Source organism: Scyliorhinus torazame, chromosome 21 (genome assembly GCF_047496885.1).
Source record: "Scyliorhinus torazame isolate Kashiwa2021f chromosome 21, sScyTor2.1, whole genome shotgun sequence".
Classification (NCBI taxonomy): Eukaryota; Metazoa; Chordata; class Chondrichthyes; order Carcharhiniformes; family Scyliorhinidae; genus Scyliorhinus; species Scyliorhinus torazame.
Genome location: NC_092727.1, coordinates 132,491,396 through 132,509,927, shown reverse-complemented (window position 1 = coordinate 132,509,927; position 18,532 = coordinate 132,491,396). Strand labels below are relative to the sequence as shown.

Sequence of the window (18,532 nt, the reverse complement as noted above, 5' to 3'; positions counted from 1 at the left end):
GGACCTTCAAGCAGCTATTAGATAGGTACATGGATTACGGTAGAATGATATAGTGTAGATTAATTTGTTCTTAAGGGCAGCACGGTAGCATTATGGATAGCACAATTGCTTCACCGCTCCAGGGTCCCAGGTTCGATTTCAGCTTGGGTCACTGTCTGTGCGGAGTCTGCACATCCTCCCCGTGTGTGCGTGGGTTTCCTCCGGGTGCTCCGGTTTCCTCCCACAGTCCAAAGATGTGCAGGTTAGGTGGATTGGCCATGCTAAATTGCCCTTAGTGTCCAAAATTGCCCTTAGTGTTGGGTGGAGTTACTGGGTTGTGGGGATAGGGTGGACGTGTGGGCTTGGGCAGGGTGCTCTTTCCAAGAGCCGGTGCAGACTTGATGGGCCAAATGGCCTCCTTCTGCACTGTAAATTCTATGATAATCTATGATTAATCTAGGACAAAGGTTCGGCACAACATCATGGACCGAAGGGCCTGTTCTGTGCTGTATTTTTCCATGTTCTATGTACAGTTACACAGTGAGTGATCCTCACCCTGAATAAACAGTGACTCTGTACAGTTACACAGTGAATGATCCTCACCCTGAATAAACAGTGACTCTGTACAGTTACACAGTGAGTGATCCTCACCCTGAATAAACAGTGACTCTGTACAGTTACACAGTGAGTGATCCTCACCCTGAATAAACAGTGACTCTCTCCAGTTACACCGTGAGTGATCCTCACCCTGAATAAACAGTGACTCTGTACAGTTACACAGTGAGTGATCCTCACCCTGCTGAATAAACAGTGACTCTGTACAGTTACACAGTGAGTGATCCTTATCCTGAATAAACAGTGACTCTGTACAGTTACACAGTGAGTGATCCTCACCCTGAATAAACAGTGACTGTACAGTTACACAGAGAGTGATTATCATCCTGAATAAACAGTGACTGTACAGTTACACAGTGAGTGATCCTCACCCTGAATAAACAGTGACTCTGTACAGTTACACAGAGAGTGATTATCATCCTGAATAAACAGTGACTGTACAGTTACACAGTGAGTGATCCTCACCCTGAATAAACAGTGACTCTGTACAGTTACACAGAGAGTGATTATCATCCTGAATAAACAGTGACTGTACAGTTACATAGTGAGTGATCTCTAATTGGATCTCCAGGATGGTACTTGGTTTATTTAGGGAACCGTGTGTCGTCAGCAATACCTGAATTAGACAGGAAGCCATGGGAAGGCAGGTGGAGATATTTTTGAAGATGTGCGGAGGTTAATGTGTAATAACATTGGCTGGCTTTCCTGGGACAAGCGGAAGAACGGGATTTCCAATTTGTGCTGAGTGTCATCATCATCTGGAGCAGTGTGGTATCCAGGCCAGAGAATGAGCAATGTCCTTTATATTGACTCCACAATTTCTGCAGTACTACACTGGGATTCATATCTCCTTTCACATGATCTTGAGATTGTTATTTATTATTGTAATAATACCCTGTACGTTTGCCCCTGCTGCCCCATCTACCTCCTATTTCCCCACCTTGTCTCCCCTACTCCCCCCTTCCTCTGCAAGTCCTCACTGCTGCCATGCTTACATCAATGGTCACCCTGAACGAGGCTCCTCCCCGCTCTTATTCTTCCATACATTTGTGTAGCGAGCCCTATGCTGTCCTCGAGGTCTCACTGTGGAGCTGCCTCTGCCTTGGGACAGCCAGTGGAGCAGAAGGAGCTCATTCTTTAAGCAAATGTTATGTAATTCTAGGATGTGAGTGAGTGTCAGGTATCAGCGACAGCTTAACGGAAGGAGACTGAGCTTTCCGTCTCTCTGTATCCCAGACAAGAACGTGTTCACCCAGATACTCCTCCAGTGGCCTGCTGCTCCTGTCCCAACGTGACCTGTGATTGAATTCACCAGACATAGCGGCAAGATCTATACAGCTGGAAAGCAGTTTCACTGCTTCAAATTCTCCACTCAGTACCCCTTTGTAGGCTTCTCAATGTTTGCTCAGACTATAGCTTCCTGGGCTGATGCTCTCCTCTTGACACTGTGTGGGGTCCTCGAATTAGGTCAGCTCTCCTCCTCTCAGGGTAAGTGAGCAGGCTTCTCACTTCAATCAGAATGTCGCAGTGAGGGGTGTGGGGGAAATCAGAGTGTTACAGTGAGGGGTGTGGGTGTATCAGAGTGTTACAGTGAGGGGTGTGGGGTATATCAGAGTGTTACAGTGAGGGGTGTGGGGTATATCAGAGTGTTACAGTGAGGGGTGTGGGGTACATCAGAGTGTTACAGTGAGGGTTGTGGGGTATATCAGTGTTACAGTGAGGGGTGTGGGGTATATCAGAGTGTTACAGTGAGGGGTGTGGGGTATATCAGAGTGTTACAGTGAGGAGTGTGGGGTATATCAGTGTTACAGTGAGGGGTGTGGGGTATATCAGTGTTACAGTGAGGGGTGTGGGGTATATCAGTGTTACAGTGAGGGGTGTGGGGTATATCAGTGTTACAGTGAGGGGTGTGGGGTATATCAGTGTTACAGTGAGTGGTGTGGTGTATATCATGTTACAGTGAGGGGTGTGGGGTATATCAGAGTGTTACAGTGAGGGATGTGGGTACATCAGTGTGTTACAGTGAGGGGTGTAGGGTATATCAGTGTTACAGTGAGGGGTGTGGGGTATATCAGTTACAGTGAGGGGTGTGGGTACATCAGTGTTACAGTGAGGGGTGTGGGTATATCAGAGTATTACAGTGGGGTGTGGGGTATATCAGAGTGTTACAGTGAGGGGTGTGGGGTATATCAGAGTGTTACAGTGAGGGGTGTGGGGTATATCAGTTTTATAGTGAGGGGTGTGGTGTATATCATGTTACAGTGAGGGGTGTGGGGTATATCAGAGTGTTACAGTGAGGGGTGGGGTATATCAGAGTCTTACAGTGAGGGGTGTGGGATATATCAGTGTTACAGTGAGGGGTGTGGGGTATATCAGAGTGTTACAGTGAGGGGTGTGGGGACTACCAGTGTTACAGTGAGGGGTATATCAGTGTTACAGTGAGGGGTGTGGGGTGTATCAAGTGTTACAGTGAGGGGTGTGGGGTATATCAGAGTGTTACAGTGAGGGGTGTGGGGTATATCAGTGTTACAGTGAGGGGTATATCAGTGTTACAGTGAGGGGTGTGGGGTATATCAAGTGTTACAGTGAGGGGTGTGGTGTATATCAGAGTGTTACAATGAGGGGTATATCAGTGTTACAGTGAGGGGTGTGGGTGTATCAGTGTGTTACAGTGAGGGGCGTGGGGTATATCAGTGTGTTACAGTGAGGGGTGTGGGTATATCAGAGTGCTGCAGTAACTAGTGTGAGGTATATCAGAGAGTTACAGTGAGGGGTGTGGGGTATGTCAGTGTTACAGTGAGGGGCGTGGGGTATATCAGTGTTACAGTGAGGGGTGTGGGGTACATCAGTGTTACAGTGAGGGGTGTGGGGTATATCAGAGTGATACAGTGAAGTGTGTGGGGTATATCAGAGTGTTACAGTGAGGGGTGTGGGGTATATCAGAGTTACAGTGAGGGGTGTGGGGTATATCAGAGTGTTACAGTGTGGGGTGTGAGGTATATCAGAGAGTTACAATGAGGGGTGTGGGGTATATCTGTGACAGTGAGGGGTGTGGGATATATCAGGGTGTTACAGTGAGGGGTGTGGGGTGTATCAGAGTGTTACAGTGAGGGGTGTGGGGTATATCAGAGTGTTACAATGAGGGGTGTGGGGTATATCCAAGTGTTACAGTGAGGGATGTGTGGGTATATCAGAGCGTTACAGCGAGGGGTGTGGGGTATATCAGAGTGTTACAGTGAGGGTTGTGGGGTATATCAGTGTTACAGTGAGGGGTGTGGGGTATATCAGTGTTACAGTGAGTGGTGTGGTGTATATCATGTTACAGTGAGGGGTGTGGGGTATATCAGAGTGTTACAGTGAGGGATGTGGGTACATCAGTGTGTTACAGTGAGGGGTGTAGGGTATATCAGTGTTACAGTGAGGGGTGTGGGGTATATCAGTTACAGTGAGGGGTGTGGGTACATCAGTGTTACAGTGAGGGGTGTGGGTATATCAGAGTATTACAGTGGGGTGTGGGGTATATCAGAGTGTTACAGTGAGGGGTGTGGGGTATATCAGAGTGTTACAGTGAGGGGTGTGGGGTATATCAGTTTTATAGTGAGGGGTGTGGTGTATATCATGTTACAGTGAGGGGTGTGGGGTATATCAGAGTGTTACAGTGAGGGGTGGGGTATATCAGAGTCTTACAGTGAGGGGTGTGGGATATATCAGTGTTACAGTGAGGGGTGTGGGGTATATCAGAGTGTTACAGTGAGGGGTGTGGGGACTACCAGTGTTACAGTGAGGGGTATATCAGTGTTACAGTGAGGGGTGTGGGGTGTATCAAGTGTTACAGTGAGGGGTGTGGGGTATATCAGAGTGTTACAGTGAGGGGTGTGGGGTATATCAGTGTTACAGTGAGGGGTATATCAGTGTTACAGTGAGGGGTGTGGGGTATATCAAGTGTTACAGTGAGGGGTGTGGTGTATATCAGAGTGTTACAATGAGGGGTATATCAGTGTTACAGTGAGGGGTGTGGGTGTATCAGTGTGTTACAGTGAGGGGCGTGGGGTATATCAGTGTGTTACAGTGAGGGGTGTGGGTATATCAGAGTGCTGCAGTAACTAGTGTGAGGTATATCAGAGAGTTACAGTGAGGGGTGTGGGGTATGTCAGTGTTACAGTGAGGGGCGTGGGGTATATCAGTGTTACAGTGAGGGGTGTGGGGTACATCAGTGTTACAGTGAGGGGTGTGGGGTATATCAGAGTGATACAGTGAAGTGTGTGGGGTATATCAGAGTGTTACAGTGAGGGGTGTGGGGTATATCAGAGTTACAGTGAGGGGTGTGGGGTATATCAGAGTGTTACAGTGTGGGGTGTGAGGTATATCAGAGAGTTACAATGAGGGGTGTGGGGTATATCTGTGACAGTGAGGGGTGTGGGATATATCAGGGTGTTACAGTGAGGGGTGTGGGGTGTATCAGAGTGTTACAGTGAGGGGTGTGGGGTATATCAGAGTGTTACAATGAGGGGTGTGGGGTATATCCAAGTGTTACAGTGAGGGATGTGTGGGTATATCAGAGCGTTACAGCGAGGGGTGTGGGGTATATCAGAGTGTTACAGTGAGGGTTGTGGGGTATATCAGAGTGTCACAGTGAGGGGTGTGGGGTATATCAGAGTGTTACTGTGAGGGATGTGGGATATATCAAGAACATCACACTGAGAGTTGTGGGGTGTACAGAGTGTCGCGATTAGGAGTGTGCGGTATACATAGAATCCCTACAGTACAGGAGGCCATTCAGCCCATCCATCGAGTCTGCAGCGGTCCTTTGAAAGAGCACTCTACTTAAGCTCATGCCACCACCCTATTCCTGTAACCCCACTTAACCTTTTGGACACAAAGGGGCAATTTAACATGTCCAATCCACCTAACCTGCACATCTTTGGACTGTGGGAGGAAACCGGAGCACCCAGAGGAAACCCACGCAGACACGGGGAGAACGTGCAGACTCCACACGGACGGTAACGCAAGGCTGAAATTGAACCCACGCCCCTGGAGCTGTGAGGCAGCAGTGCTAACCACTGTGCCACCGTGCCGTCCTGTGTAAGGGTGTCGCAATGAGGGGTGTGGGATGTGTCACAGTGAGCGGAGTGGGATGCATCAGAGTGTTACAGTGAGGGTAGTGGGGTATTTTGAACACTACAATTCATACCTGCCTTCTGTCCTTAATTTCCTCAGTTTGTCCTGGGACAGATATGAAACTGGATCTGTCGTTCAGTTTAGAGAACCATTACTACACGTTGCGCAAACAGTACGAGAACTGCCATGAAGTGCAGGGCAACCTAGAGATCACCCACCTTACAGGGAACCGCAGCCTATCCTTCCTGCAGGTAACTATGAAAAAGAGTGTGCACAAGTTTCAGCTTTGTGGAAACTGGTTTAATTTTTCCCAGTCCCTGGATCATGTGCATGGGTTGGTCTCCCTTTGAGACCTCCCAATACGCCTCTTCCACACCTTGCATTTTATTCAACTTTTGGGACTGTGGGGATTTACACCTTTGCTGCCTGAACACACATTCTTTAGCTGCAGTAATTTGACTTGGCATGAGTTGATTTATTTCCCTCTCTCTGTGGGATCCAGGGCACTGCAACAATTTGTACAACCCATCTTGTGGACTAACGGGAACATCAAGCACAGCACAGAATGGGGTGGAAGGTGGTTCATTCCCTCTGCTCCAGGCAGGTGCTGGGTTCTGCTCCACCAGGGGCTCTCGTCCCCAGGCATGGTGCCACTCATTCTCGGGAGATGTATTTACTCCTTTAGTATCCCTGTCTACCAAAGTGACCAACATAACCAACCAGGCCTTTGTTTGGTGGAATGCCTGGATCTCAGATCCAGGGTCAGGACAAGAATCAGCGGGAAGCACTGAACCATGCTCAGCAGGGATAGAATCTGGCCTTTGCTGCTCTCTTGATGAGCAACTCTCAACTAAACTCACTGAAGGATAAGGCGGCTTGTCTGTTGAAGAATTCTCTACTTTTTAGAAGTTCCAAGTTTGGGATTTATGGATATTGTTTTTTTTTCGTGCAGAATATTCAGGAGGTTCAAGGTTATGTTTTAATAGCGCACAATGAAGTTGACTACATTCCTCTAGAAAATCTACGCATCATAAGAGGAAGCCAGTTGTACAAGGATCAGTTTGCACTGGCTGTCCTGTCTAACTTTAACCCCGGTGGTACCGGTCTCCGAGAGCTGCGCATGAGAAGTCTGACAGGTTTGAACATTTTTATCATTTCCCCTTTTCTGTTCCTCGGTCTCACGATTCTATAGACTCATCCAGCTGTTGACATTGACCCAGATTTGAGATCAGTAATAGAAAAGCTGACTGAAAAAATTCCTCCACTCTCCAAATAACCCAGTAACAGATCCTGACCTTCCTGTATGTGCTCGTCATGCTCAGGAGATGGACTAACCTATCCCAGGACTTTATGGAATGCTCCATTACCCACTGCAGCATGTTGGAATCATTCGTGGGAGACACGTCTGGTCCCAGTTGGGGATTCCAATTCTGAACAAGTCTGGCAGGAGTTATTTTCACAGGAATTAGGCATTTCGGGGCCCTTTCACCTGTGATTAAAAATAAAGCTGGGGTTCTTTCAGCAGTCAACAGCGTCAAATCCAATTGGTTTCCCCTGGCAGGAATTCCAGGGAATCAGCAAGGTGAAAAGATGAGTAGAGGAGGCAAAGAGTGCATGAAACTCATTAATGCTGACAACATTTTGCAGGCTAAGAGGAAGAGGATAAAGAGTCTGTTGAGGCTACCATCATTTTGAGAGTGAATGATTTAGACTGGGCACAGTGCACTGAGCCTTTGGTAAATTCCACCATCTTGTAACAGAGACGACCTTGATGTGACTGGAGAACCAACACATCAGTATTGTTAACATCTTAAACCTAGCTCCACAAGAAATTGGAGCAGAGGGTAGACCACATGGCCCATCGAGCCTGCTCAGCCATTCAATATGATCATGGCTGATCTTGGCTTCAACTCCATTTTCCCATCAATCTCTCAGCATCCAGCCTATCAAACTCCTTCAGTATCATGCAGGTGTCAATGATATCACCTCTCATGCTTCTAAACTCCAGAGAATACTAACCCAATTTACTCAGCTGCCCATCATTGAACAACCCCCTCAACCTAAAGACCAATTTACTGAACCTTTTCCTATGTCGCCTCCAATGTAAGTATATCCTTTCCTAAATGTGGAGACCAAAACTGCACACAGTATTCCAGATGTGGTCTGACCAAACCCCTGTACAATTTTTTATTTGTGTTTTCCAATCCCCCTGCAGTAGAGACGCACATGCCGCCTGCCTTCCTAATTACTTGCTGCACCTGTATGCTAATGTTCTAGATTCCTTGTACAAGCACTTCCAAGTCTCTTTGGACTTCAACACTTACAATTTCCTTACCTTTTCAAAAAAATCTGCTTTTTTATTCTTATGACCAAAATAAGTAACTTCATACTTCTCTACATTATACTCCATCTGTTAGCCACTCACCCAGCCTTGCTGAATCTTTGTGGCCTCCTCATAGCTTTTTCTCCCACCTAACTTGGTACAATCAGCAATATTGAGTCCGCTACTCTCTGTCTCTTCATCTATTTCACTACACAGATTTTAGCTGAAGTCCCAGCACAGATCATTGCAGCATTCTGTTATTTACTGCCTGCCAACTTGAAAAAGTGCCGTATATGCCCACCCGGCTTTCTATCTGTTGATCAATCCTCTATCCATGCTAATATTATTGCCAATATCACAGGAGGATGCAGAGGGGCTGGTCTGATGGGCTTGGGCAGGATAAATAGGGTAACAGAATACATGATAAATGACAGGAAGCACCAAGGATCAGAGGGACCTTGGTAGCAGAGCAGGTGGATGCAGTGATTAAGAAGGCATACGGTATAATTGCCTTTATTAGCTGAGGCACAGAGTTTAAGAGCAGGGAGGTTATGCTGGAACTGTATAAAACGTCGGTTAGGCCACAGCGAGAGTATTGTGAGCAGTTCTGGAATCCACATTATAGGAGGGATGTGATAGCGGTGGAAAGGGTGCAGAGGAGATTTACCAGAATGTTGCCTGGGTTGGAGAGTTTTAGTTATGAAGAGAGATTGGATAGACTGGGGGTGTTTTCCTTGGAGCAGAGGAGACTGAGGAGGGACAGGATTGAGATGTATAAAATTATGAGGGGCATAGATAGAGTAGACAGGAAGCAACCTTTTCCCGTTGGTGGAGGGATCACTGACCAGGGGGCAGAGATTTTAGGTGAGGAGCAGGAGGTTTAGAGGGGATGTGAGGAAAAACATTTTTACCCAGAGGGTGGTGGAGTCTGGAATTCACTGCCTGAAAGGGTGGTGGAGGCAGAGACCCTCATAACATTTAAATATTATTTAGATGGGCACCTGTGATGCTGTGATGCCAGGACAGACAAGCCTATGGGCTAAATGCTGGAAAATGGGATTCGAATAGACGGGTTGTTTTTGACCAGCAGATTCAATGGGCTGAAGGGCCTTTTCTGTGCTGTATGACTCCATGAACTCCATGAGCCCTTATCTTGCCTATTAAGCTTTTGTATGGCACCTTATCAAATGGCAATTGGAAATGCGAGTATACTACATCGACTGATTCCCCTGTATCTACCTTATTCGCTACACCCACAAAAATCCTGATAAATTTGACAAACAGGATTTCCCTAGTGAAACCGTGTTGACTTGTTCTAATCACACAATGCTTTTCTAAGTGCATTGTTGAGACTTCCTTAAGAATGGATTCCAGCATTTTCCCAACAACTGATGTTAGACTGACTGGCCTGTAATTCACCACTTTTGGAAAATGCAGAGGAGTGGGTGATTAATGTGTGTCAGGTTTATAGTCCTCACAGCCTGAATACATTCCCATTCTCTGAAATGGCAAGCCAGCCAGTTACTCACTGCCACCTGCTCAAGGGAAAATCGGGATGGGTGTTAAATGTTGGCCTTGTCACCGATGCCCACATCTGAAGAATGAATTTAAAAGCACGCAGCCTGAGCAATTCATGATTTTGCTGAACTTAGTGACTCGTGTTTCCAGCACCAAATGAGATAGAAGGTTTGTGGTCCAGTCAGTAATGTCAATATGTGTTTGATAGAAATCCTGATTGGGAATGTTCAGATCAGCAATAATCCCTGGCTCTGTTATCAAGAGACGATCCAATGGGATGACATTCAGGACAAGAAAAACAGGATCCCTTTTGCAGGACCACTGGACACGAACCGAACTGTGCAGTGTGAGTATATCCTTGATTAATTGGGGGGCATTAACAGCTCCACAACATGGCCATGTGTCAGAGGTGTTACTGAGGGTTATGGACACTGTTTTAACGTGGTCTGTGTACCTGTCTCTCTCTCAGGTGGCAACTGCAGCTTTGCCTGTAAATCAAGATCGTGTTGGGGCTCAGGTCCCGAATATTGCCAGATATGTAAGTGATTACCCAACAATTCATTTATATTTGTATCACTCTGCAATCTGAGTGCAAACCACACAGTTCTATCTGTTTGAATTCTTAATCATCGCTGCAAGTGCTGAGCTTTGTTGCAGTATCAGAGACACTGACTTGAGGAATTCCGCTCATCTATGTCGGAAGGAACGTGAGGGCTGCTGTATCAGTTTCTTTCTGGCTGGGCAGTGGGCCACATATGTTCCAGTGATTTTTTTTTTTTAACCTGCTCCCGTACTAAATATCCTGCCTGAACAGGTGGAAAATGTGAGTGGCCTCAAGCCTCCCTTCTCCCAGACCTTATACTCGGGTAGAGAAGGATATTTCTCCCAGTTTCTGATTTGCTGAGGTTATTGGGAGGTGTTGTGTGGGATGGGAGGAACCCCGTTAGGCCTGTGCGTGTGGTCCTGTTATGCACTTGTACCACAGAATGTTTGCTCACTTTATTTTGAATCTGATGCTTGTGTGCTTTAGCACACTTGGTACCTTGAACACTTTATTTTTTGTGTTTCAGTGACTCGGACGGTCTGTGCCACCGAATGTCTAACTCGGTGTAAAGGACCAGACCCGACCGATTGTTGCCACAGCCAGTGTGCTGCAGGCTGCACTGGACCCAAGGACACTGACTGCCTGGTATGTACACACCATAAACAGCAGAGAGAATTCCTCATTCACAGGAAAGCTGTGGTGTTATCACCACTTCCTTTTCTGGGGAAACTATATAAGAATTCATAGAGTGATTGACTGTTTAACACGTTGTGACATCAGCACTCCCTCCATCCACAATGGCTGCAACCAGCTTTATTGCAGTGATAGGTTGGTTACTCCTGTACGATGGGAGGTTACTAAGGCTCACACAAACAATATTATGGTGGAGAGCATGATGTTGGCCACCCACACCGACGATCCCATTGGATATCAAAACAGACAGCAGAGCTGGAGTTCTGTTCTTCCTTGGGCGGGGTGGTCTGGAGCACCCGTCTCCCCTGGCCGGGACCACCCGTGGTTCTGGCTGCCCTGCACATTCTGGCACAGAAGTGGAATTGCTACCACTGAGCCATGGGAACAGTGTGTAAGAGAAGTAACGAGTGGACATTTCGCGATAATTCTTCTCTCTTTAATCCTATCGTCCTGTCCTGGATTTTGTGCACAGCACTAGGTCTGTGACTCTGATTAGGATCCTACTGGTGTGTGACTGATCTGACTCTTGCGACCTCTCCAGGCCTGTTACCATTTCAGCAACGGCGGAACATGTCGTGGAGACTGTCCACCACTCAACACATACAATGCTCACACCTATCAGATGGAGCCCAATCCCGAAGGAACGTACATCTTTGGAGCCAGCTGTGTCAAAAAGTGTCCGCGTAAGACCCTGTGTTTTTAATTCCTTCTTTATTCCTCTGTGCATTTATCTTTGACACTGTTGTAATTTCCCATTGCCTCACTCCCTCCTCCTGTTCTGTCTTCATTCTCAAAGGCAATTACTTAGCGAATAATGTGGGTTCGTGCACTCTGAACTGTCCAAACGACACCAAGGAAGTGAACAGGGGGGATGAACAGAAATGCGAGAAGTGCAATGGCCCCTGCCCCAAAGGTTAGTATTGAGTCAGGAAAGGTGAGGGGATAACGGGTCCTGCTGTGCACTGTGATGGGGCTGTAGGGTGAAGGATGGTGGGGTGAGAGTTTGGTGATCCCGAAGATTCATTAATTTCTCCAACTTCTGATGAGTGAGGGGAGACACGTGATTCCCATGGGCTGTGACTTTGGTTTTGTTAGTGACATGGATAAAATGGACCCAGATTTAGTGCTCGTCCACTTTGAAGGATGAGCATGGGTTCATAATGCATGCTCCTGGCCCAGAGGTATGGCAGGGCCTGGATTCTACCCTGTAGGCAGGGTGCAGATTCGGACTGAAACTGGCCACATTCGGTCTCGTGGGAAGCCAGGAAGGAAATCTGATTTCTGCTGTGATCCCCCATTGGCTGAGTGTGTTCAAGAACTAGTTTCAGCACGTGTATGGACAGGGCCTTTATCGAGTTGATGAGCTTAATTCTCTGGAAGCCAAAATGATCCATGTGTTTGATGCTGACTGCTTCTCTGTTTATTCCTCACTAAGTCGTCTGTCTTGCAGTGTGTAATGGTTTGGGTGTAAACAGTCTGAAGGGCGTGCGGGCCGTGAACTCAAACAACATCGATTCCTTCGCTGGTTGCACCAAGATCTTCGGAAGCTTGGTGTTTGTTGCTGAAACTTTTTTTGGGTGAGTGCTGCCCACTGTGAACCCTGACCCTTCCTCTAATTCTATTACCTGACTGTATATCCACTTACTCACTCCAGTAACCAGCTGCTTAGACATCACTCTTCCTTCATTGTAGGTTTTCCAAGATCTTTAAAAAAAAATTTAGAGTACCCAATTCTTTTTTTTTTCTAATTAAGGGGCAATTTAGCGTGGCCAATCCACCTAGCCTGCACATCTTTGGGTTGTGGGAGTGAGACCCACGCCGACACGGGGAGAATGTGCAAACTCCACACGGACAGTGACCCGGGGCCAGGATCGAACCCGGATCCTCAGCGCCGTGAGGCAGTAGTGCTAACCACTGCGTCACCGAGCTGCCCAGGTTTTACAAGATCTTGCATGGTTTAAATTAACTTAAACGTGCAGCAGGAATTTGTGGCACAGTTATGTTTCAGTATGCGCGAGGTATCCTGATTTGCACGAGGGGATCTGTTGTAATCTCTTCCCAATGCTGTGGTTTCATATAATCTGCACCCACAGTCTCTTCTCTCTGGTGGAGACCAGGTGCGGCCATAAGTTAGGAATCGTCAATCAACCCTGGCTCCAAGATTTAAGTCCGGTTGACAGAAGTGCTGAGGATTTCTCGGGCTGTAAAAGAACTATTTTGCCTACAATCTCAGCTGACCAGTTCTCGCTGAGAGATGATCTCCAGTACTGGTCCCCAATTTTGCACTAGCTAACCCCTTTACAGAAGGTAAAGAATTTCCAGACTGTGACTGCAGGGTGTACAGTGTGAGCGAAGCATTTCCCCTTTGATATGAGATTTTTCAACTTGGAACTGGCTAATGCTGATTCTGTCAGTGCTTCACACTGGCGTGTCCCAGTGTCCCATCACATGAGTGCACCTCAATGAAGCACCTAGTATCCCACACAGTCCACCCACTGTCAGATTTACAAGCCAAGAGGGCCCCATTCTAATGCGACAGGGGATCCGCCAGAGGAGGCAGAATGTTTCAATGTTAGTGCAGTGGAGCTGGTCACCTTCTTCGTGCTCTGAGTATTTATTTTTTGCAATTTCAGTGACCCAGTTGCGAAGACCCCACCCCTGGATCCAAGGAAGCTGCAGGTTTTTGGTCCTTTGACAGAGATCACTGGTATGGACACTTGAGTATCAGTCAGGTTGTTGCAACTAGCCCTGTGTGTAACTGAGCTCCCACTGCTCTAGTCAAATGCAATAGGTTCAAAGACGTTTGAGCACAGAAGTAGGCCATTCAACCCATAGTTCCTTTGCTACTACAAACCAAAACCATCAGTAATCCTCTTTCCTGCCCTATCCCTGAACCCTTCACTACTTTACATTGTGTTTCTTTAATCAGTCCCTGAAAGGTGGCCTGCCCAAACAGGCGGCGGAATGTGGCGACTAGGCTTTTCACAGTAACTTCATTGAAGCCCACTTGTGACAATAAGTGATTATTATTATTATTATTATTAACTAAGAACTGAAACCTGTGTGATAACGCCAGCATATTCTGTATGAGAAACAATGTCTCCCCTCCCACTTTCATAGTTTCATGGAAGGAGGCCATTTGGCCCATCATTCCTGTGCTGGTTCTTTGAAAGAGCAATCCAATTAGTCCCACTTAGGAACACAGGAGCAGGAGTAGGCTGTTCAGTCCCTCGAACCTGCTCCCCTGTGTATCACTGTGGCAATACCAGGTATTGCAGTACCTGAGAGGTGAATGACCATTGGCTAGACCGAGGGGTCTACCATTGGACAGTGTACATAGCCCCGCCCTGAGAGGCGGGGTATAAGAACCGATGCCGTCCCAGCAGCCTTCACTTTCTGTATCATCACTGCTGGGTACAGTTCTATCTGATTAAAGCTGAATCAATATGACTCCTCGTGGTCTCAAGAGTATTGATTGTGCATCAATTACATCACGGCTGATCACCTGCCTCAACACCACCTTCCTGCAGTATCCCCATATCCCTTAAAGTCATTGATAACCAGAACTTTATCAATTTCTGTCTTGAACATACTCCATGATTGAGCTTCCACAACCCTGTGGGGTAGAGAATTCCTAAGGTTCACAACCCTCTGTGTGAAGAAATTCTTCCTCATCTTGGTCTCAAATGATCTACCCCTTGTCCTGAGATTATATCCCCTGGTTTTAGACTCAATAGCGAGGGCACATATCTTACTATATCCATCCTCTCACGTCCTGTAAGAATTCTGTACATTTCAATGAGGCCACCTCTCAATCTTTGAAAATCTAGGGACTACAAATTCCGTCTCCTCAAACCATCCTCATAAAACCTGTCATCCCAGGAATCAGCCCCTATATGGCATGTGTATCGTTCCTTGGGTAAGGGGACCACAACTACACACACTACTCCAGGTGGGGTCTTCCCAAGGCTTTGTACAACTGCAACAAGACACCTTTCCTCCTGTACTCGTATCCTCTTGCGATGAAGGCCAACATTTGTCTTCCGCATTGCTTGCTGCACTGCATGCTAACGTTTCATGACCCCAGGTGCCTATGGACACAAGCACTTCACAAACTCTCACCATTGAAGAAATATTCTGCATTTGGTTTTTCTTCCAACGTGGATAACTCCACATTTATTCACATTATGTTCTAGCCTATTCACTTAGTCTGTGCAATCAAAGAGAAAATGCTGGAAAACCTCAGCAGATCTGGCAGCATCTGTAGGGAGAGAAACGAGCGAACATTTCGAGTCCAGATGACCCTTTGTCAAAGCTAAAGACAGAGAAAGTGGGAAATATTTATACTGTGGAGTGAGAATGAAAGATGAGTCATAGCCACAGAAACCCAGGGAAACGGGGCCAATAACCACAGACACCCAGGGGAAAGAGTGCTAATGGCAGTCCCCAGAGAGAACAAAAGGTGTGAAAGGCCAAACTGCAGAGAAACTAAGGTCAACACCTCCTGGTGCCGAGTTGTAGCAACACTGGCGAGTTTCTGCTCCCCGGACCTAGAACACCTGACGCTAAAATGCCGCCCCTACTACCTTCCGCGGGAGTTCAGCTCCGTTATCCTGATGGCAGTTTACATCCCACCCCATGCGAACGTAAAAATCGCACTGGACAAAATATTCACCACCACAAATAGCCTTGAAATGAAACATCCCAAGGCCTTGTTCATTGGAGCTGGGGACTTCAATCAGGCCAAGCTCAAGAGCGTACTACCAAGTTACCACCAACACGTCACCTGTTCCACCAGAGGCCCAAACATCCTGGACCACTGCTACACAAATATCAAACATGCCTACCGCTCTATCGCCCGCCCACACTTCGGCAAATCTGACCACAAGGCTGTGCTCCTGCTCCCGGCTTATAAGCAAAAACTGAAGCGGGAGAATCCGTCAAAGAAAGTCGTGCGTTGTTGGTCTGAGGAATCAGATGACCTCCGACGGGACCGCTTAGAGTCAGTGGACTGGTCAGTATTTAAAAACTCTGCGACCAGCCTGAACGAGTGCGCCACTACAGTAACTGACTTCATTAGTAAGTGTGTAGAGACTGTGTGCCAAAGAAGCAAATTTGCGTGTTTCCCAACCCGAAACCCTGGATGAACAGGGATAGCCACTGCTTGCTGAAGTCTAGGTCTGAGCCGTTCAAGTCAGACGACCCTGACCTCTACAAGAAAGCCAAATATGATCTAGAGAAATCCATCAAAGATGCCAACAGACTGTACCGGACCGAGCTCGAGTCCCAGGCCAGCCACACGGATCCCCTCCGTCTATGGCAAGGTCTGCAAGACATAACGGGCTACAAGATGAAGGCATGTAAAATTGTCGGCTCCAACGCACCCCTCCCTGATGAGCTCAACGCATTCTATGCCCGCTTTGAGCAAGAGGTCAGCGAGAGCGAGACCTCCACCCCAGAAGCCGCGGATGAACTTGTATCTGAGATCACCACTGCAGACGTCAGCAGCGTTCTCGAAGGACAACCCACTTAAAGCCACTGGCCCGGATGGGGTACCCGGACAGCCCTCAGGTCTTGCACAGATCAGCTGGCGGGGGTATTCGCAGACATCTTCAACCTCTCGTTACAACAATCTGAGGTCCCTATCTGCTTCAAGAAGACGACCATCGTCCCTGTACCAAAACATAGCCAAGCAGCGTGCCTTAATGACTATCGCCCAGTGGCTCTGACATCCATCATCATGAAGTGCTTCGAAAGGTTAGTCATGGCACGAATCAACTCCAGCCTCCCGGATTGCCTTGATCCACTACAGTTCGCCTACCGCTGCAACAGGTCCACAGCAGACGCCATCTCCATGGCCCTGCACTCTACCCTGGAACACCTAGATAACAAAGACACCTATGTCAGACTCCCATTTATTGACTACAGCTCAGCCTTCAACACCATCATTCCTGCGAAACTCATCTCCAAACTCCTTGGCCTTCTGCGACTGGATCCTGAACTTTCTAACCCACAGGCCACAATCAGTAAAGATAGACAACAACACCTCCTCCACGATCATCCTCAACACCGGTGCCCCACAAGGCTGTGTCCTCAGCACAATTTTTAACACAAGATCCTGCTCCCATGCCCACATGTCTGTCCTTGGCCTGCTGCAATGTTCTAGTGAAGCTCAACGCAAACTGGAGGAACAACATCTCATCTTCCGGTTAGGCACGCATTCCGGTCTCAACATTGAATTCAACAAGGGCAGCACGGTGGTGCAGTGGTTGGCACTGCTGTCTCACGGCGCCGAGGTCCCAGGTTCGATCCCGGTTCTGGGTCACTGTTTGAAGTTTGCACATTCTCCCCGTGTTTATGTGAGTTTCGCCCCCACAACCCAAAAATGTGCAGGGTAGGTGGATTGGCCGCGCTAAATTGTCCCTTAATTGGAAAAATGAATTGGTCACTCTGAATTTATTTTTTAAAAAAACATTGAATTCAACAACTGATTGTAGCATTCTTCATGAATCTGTTTCAATCCAATTTCTTTTGCTCTGCAGGCTATTTATATATCGAAGCTTGGCCGTGGAATTTTACTGATCTAAATATATTTGAGAATCTTGTTGTCATCCGAGGACGAGTATTGTCCAGGTAAGATTCACTTTGACCAATTTCTGCATTCAAGGCAATCCTCCCGGTCACACTGGTCCAGCACCAGTACACATGCACCTACTGCACTCATACCTGGATCCCGTGTGCCCGCCGCACTCTGGGCAGGTTCCCGTGTGCCCGCCGTGCTCTGGGCCAGTTCCTGTGTGCCTGCCGTGCTCTGGGCCAGTTCCCGTGTGCTCGCCGTGCTCTGGGCCAGTTCCCGTGTGCCCGCCGCACTCTGGGCCGGTTCCCGTATGCCCGCCGTGCTCTGGGCCGGTGCCCAACCGCACTCTGGGCCGGTGCTGGCCAGTGCCCGCCCATGCTCTGGGCCGGTGCCCACCCGCATCCTGGGCCGGTGCCTGCCTGCGCCCTGGGCCGGTGCCCGTCCGCGCTCAAGGCACTGCAGTTCCTGCCAAGCGCTGAGGCGGTTTCCGTGTGCCCGCCCGTGCTCTGAGCCTGTGCTCACCCGTGCTCTGAGCCTGTGCTCACCCGTGCTCTGGGCCGGTGCCTGCCGTGCTCTGGGCTGGTTCCTGTGTGCCTGCCCGCGCTCCAGGCTGGTGCCAGGGCTCTGCACTGGTGCCGGCCGGCTCTCTGGGCCGGCGTGATGAGTGTAGCAATTTCAGATATGTACTGTATTATATGTATTTGGTTAAAAGCCTGGGTTAGTGTGTGTATGCAACTGCTGCAGTAATGTTTTTAAAACGTCCTGGTTTAAAGGACAGCCACTTTGGCTACAGAGATGCAATTAATGCATTGTAAAAGTAAGAGCTAATGGAATTTTGTTTATATAAAGCAGGTTCCTGGGGAGTAGATTAATAGAGACATTGTGTTTCGCTTCAGTAAGATGATGTAGTTAATGGGAGGAACCAGGTGCTGAAGCAGTTGGGGGTGAGTTTTGGACTTCAGTTTTGATCTGTCGGTGAACAGACTAGCAGTTTCTCTCAAAGCAGTTTAGTTAAAAATTGTTTTTGCTTGTGAACTGAACATCAGTTTCTGAAAAGGCTGGCAGGTTAGACAGTTGTTTGACACAGGCACGAATCAGCAAGCTGGTTTCCTACCAGATCCTTCTCTCAAAGCAGTTTATCCAAGACACCTCTTTACAGCAAATA

The 18,532-nt window shown here is 47.8% G+C and overlaps 1 protein-coding gene across 4 annotated transcripts in view; it reads left to right on the top strand.

Annotated features, from left to right (window-relative positions):
- The window catches only part of erbb2 (erb-b2 receptor tyrosine kinase 2), a 69,710-nt gene that overhangs the window by 21,643 nt on the left and 29,535 nt on the right, over positions 1-18,532 (top strand). The window contains exons 1-11 of one of the 4 annotated variants that reach the window (XM_072487685.1): positions 1,897-2,082; positions 5,812-5,963; positions 6,665-6,848; positions 9,762-9,899; positions 10,023-10,091; positions 10,624-10,742; positions 11,332-11,473; positions 11,587-11,703; positions 12,241-12,367; positions 13,424-13,497; positions 17,333-17,423. In XM_072487685.1, coding sequence (XP_072343786.1) covers positions 1,992-2,082; positions 5,812-5,963; positions 6,665-6,848; positions 9,762-9,899; positions 10,023-10,091; positions 10,624-10,742; positions 11,332-11,473; positions 11,587-11,703; positions 12,241-12,367; positions 13,424-13,497; positions 17,333-17,423 — 1,304 coding nt within the window. In that variant the 5' untranslated portion in view covers positions 1,897-1,991. Of the gene's footprint in view, positions 1-1,896; positions 2,083-5,811; positions 5,964-6,664; positions 6,849-9,761; positions 9,900-10,022; positions 10,092-10,623; positions 10,743-11,331; positions 11,474-11,586; positions 11,704-12,240; positions 12,368-13,423; positions 13,498-17,332; positions 17,424-18,532 lie in introns of those variants that run through there. The other 3 variants (XM_072487684.1, XM_072487682.1, XM_072487683.1) reach the window with 3 other exon arrangements.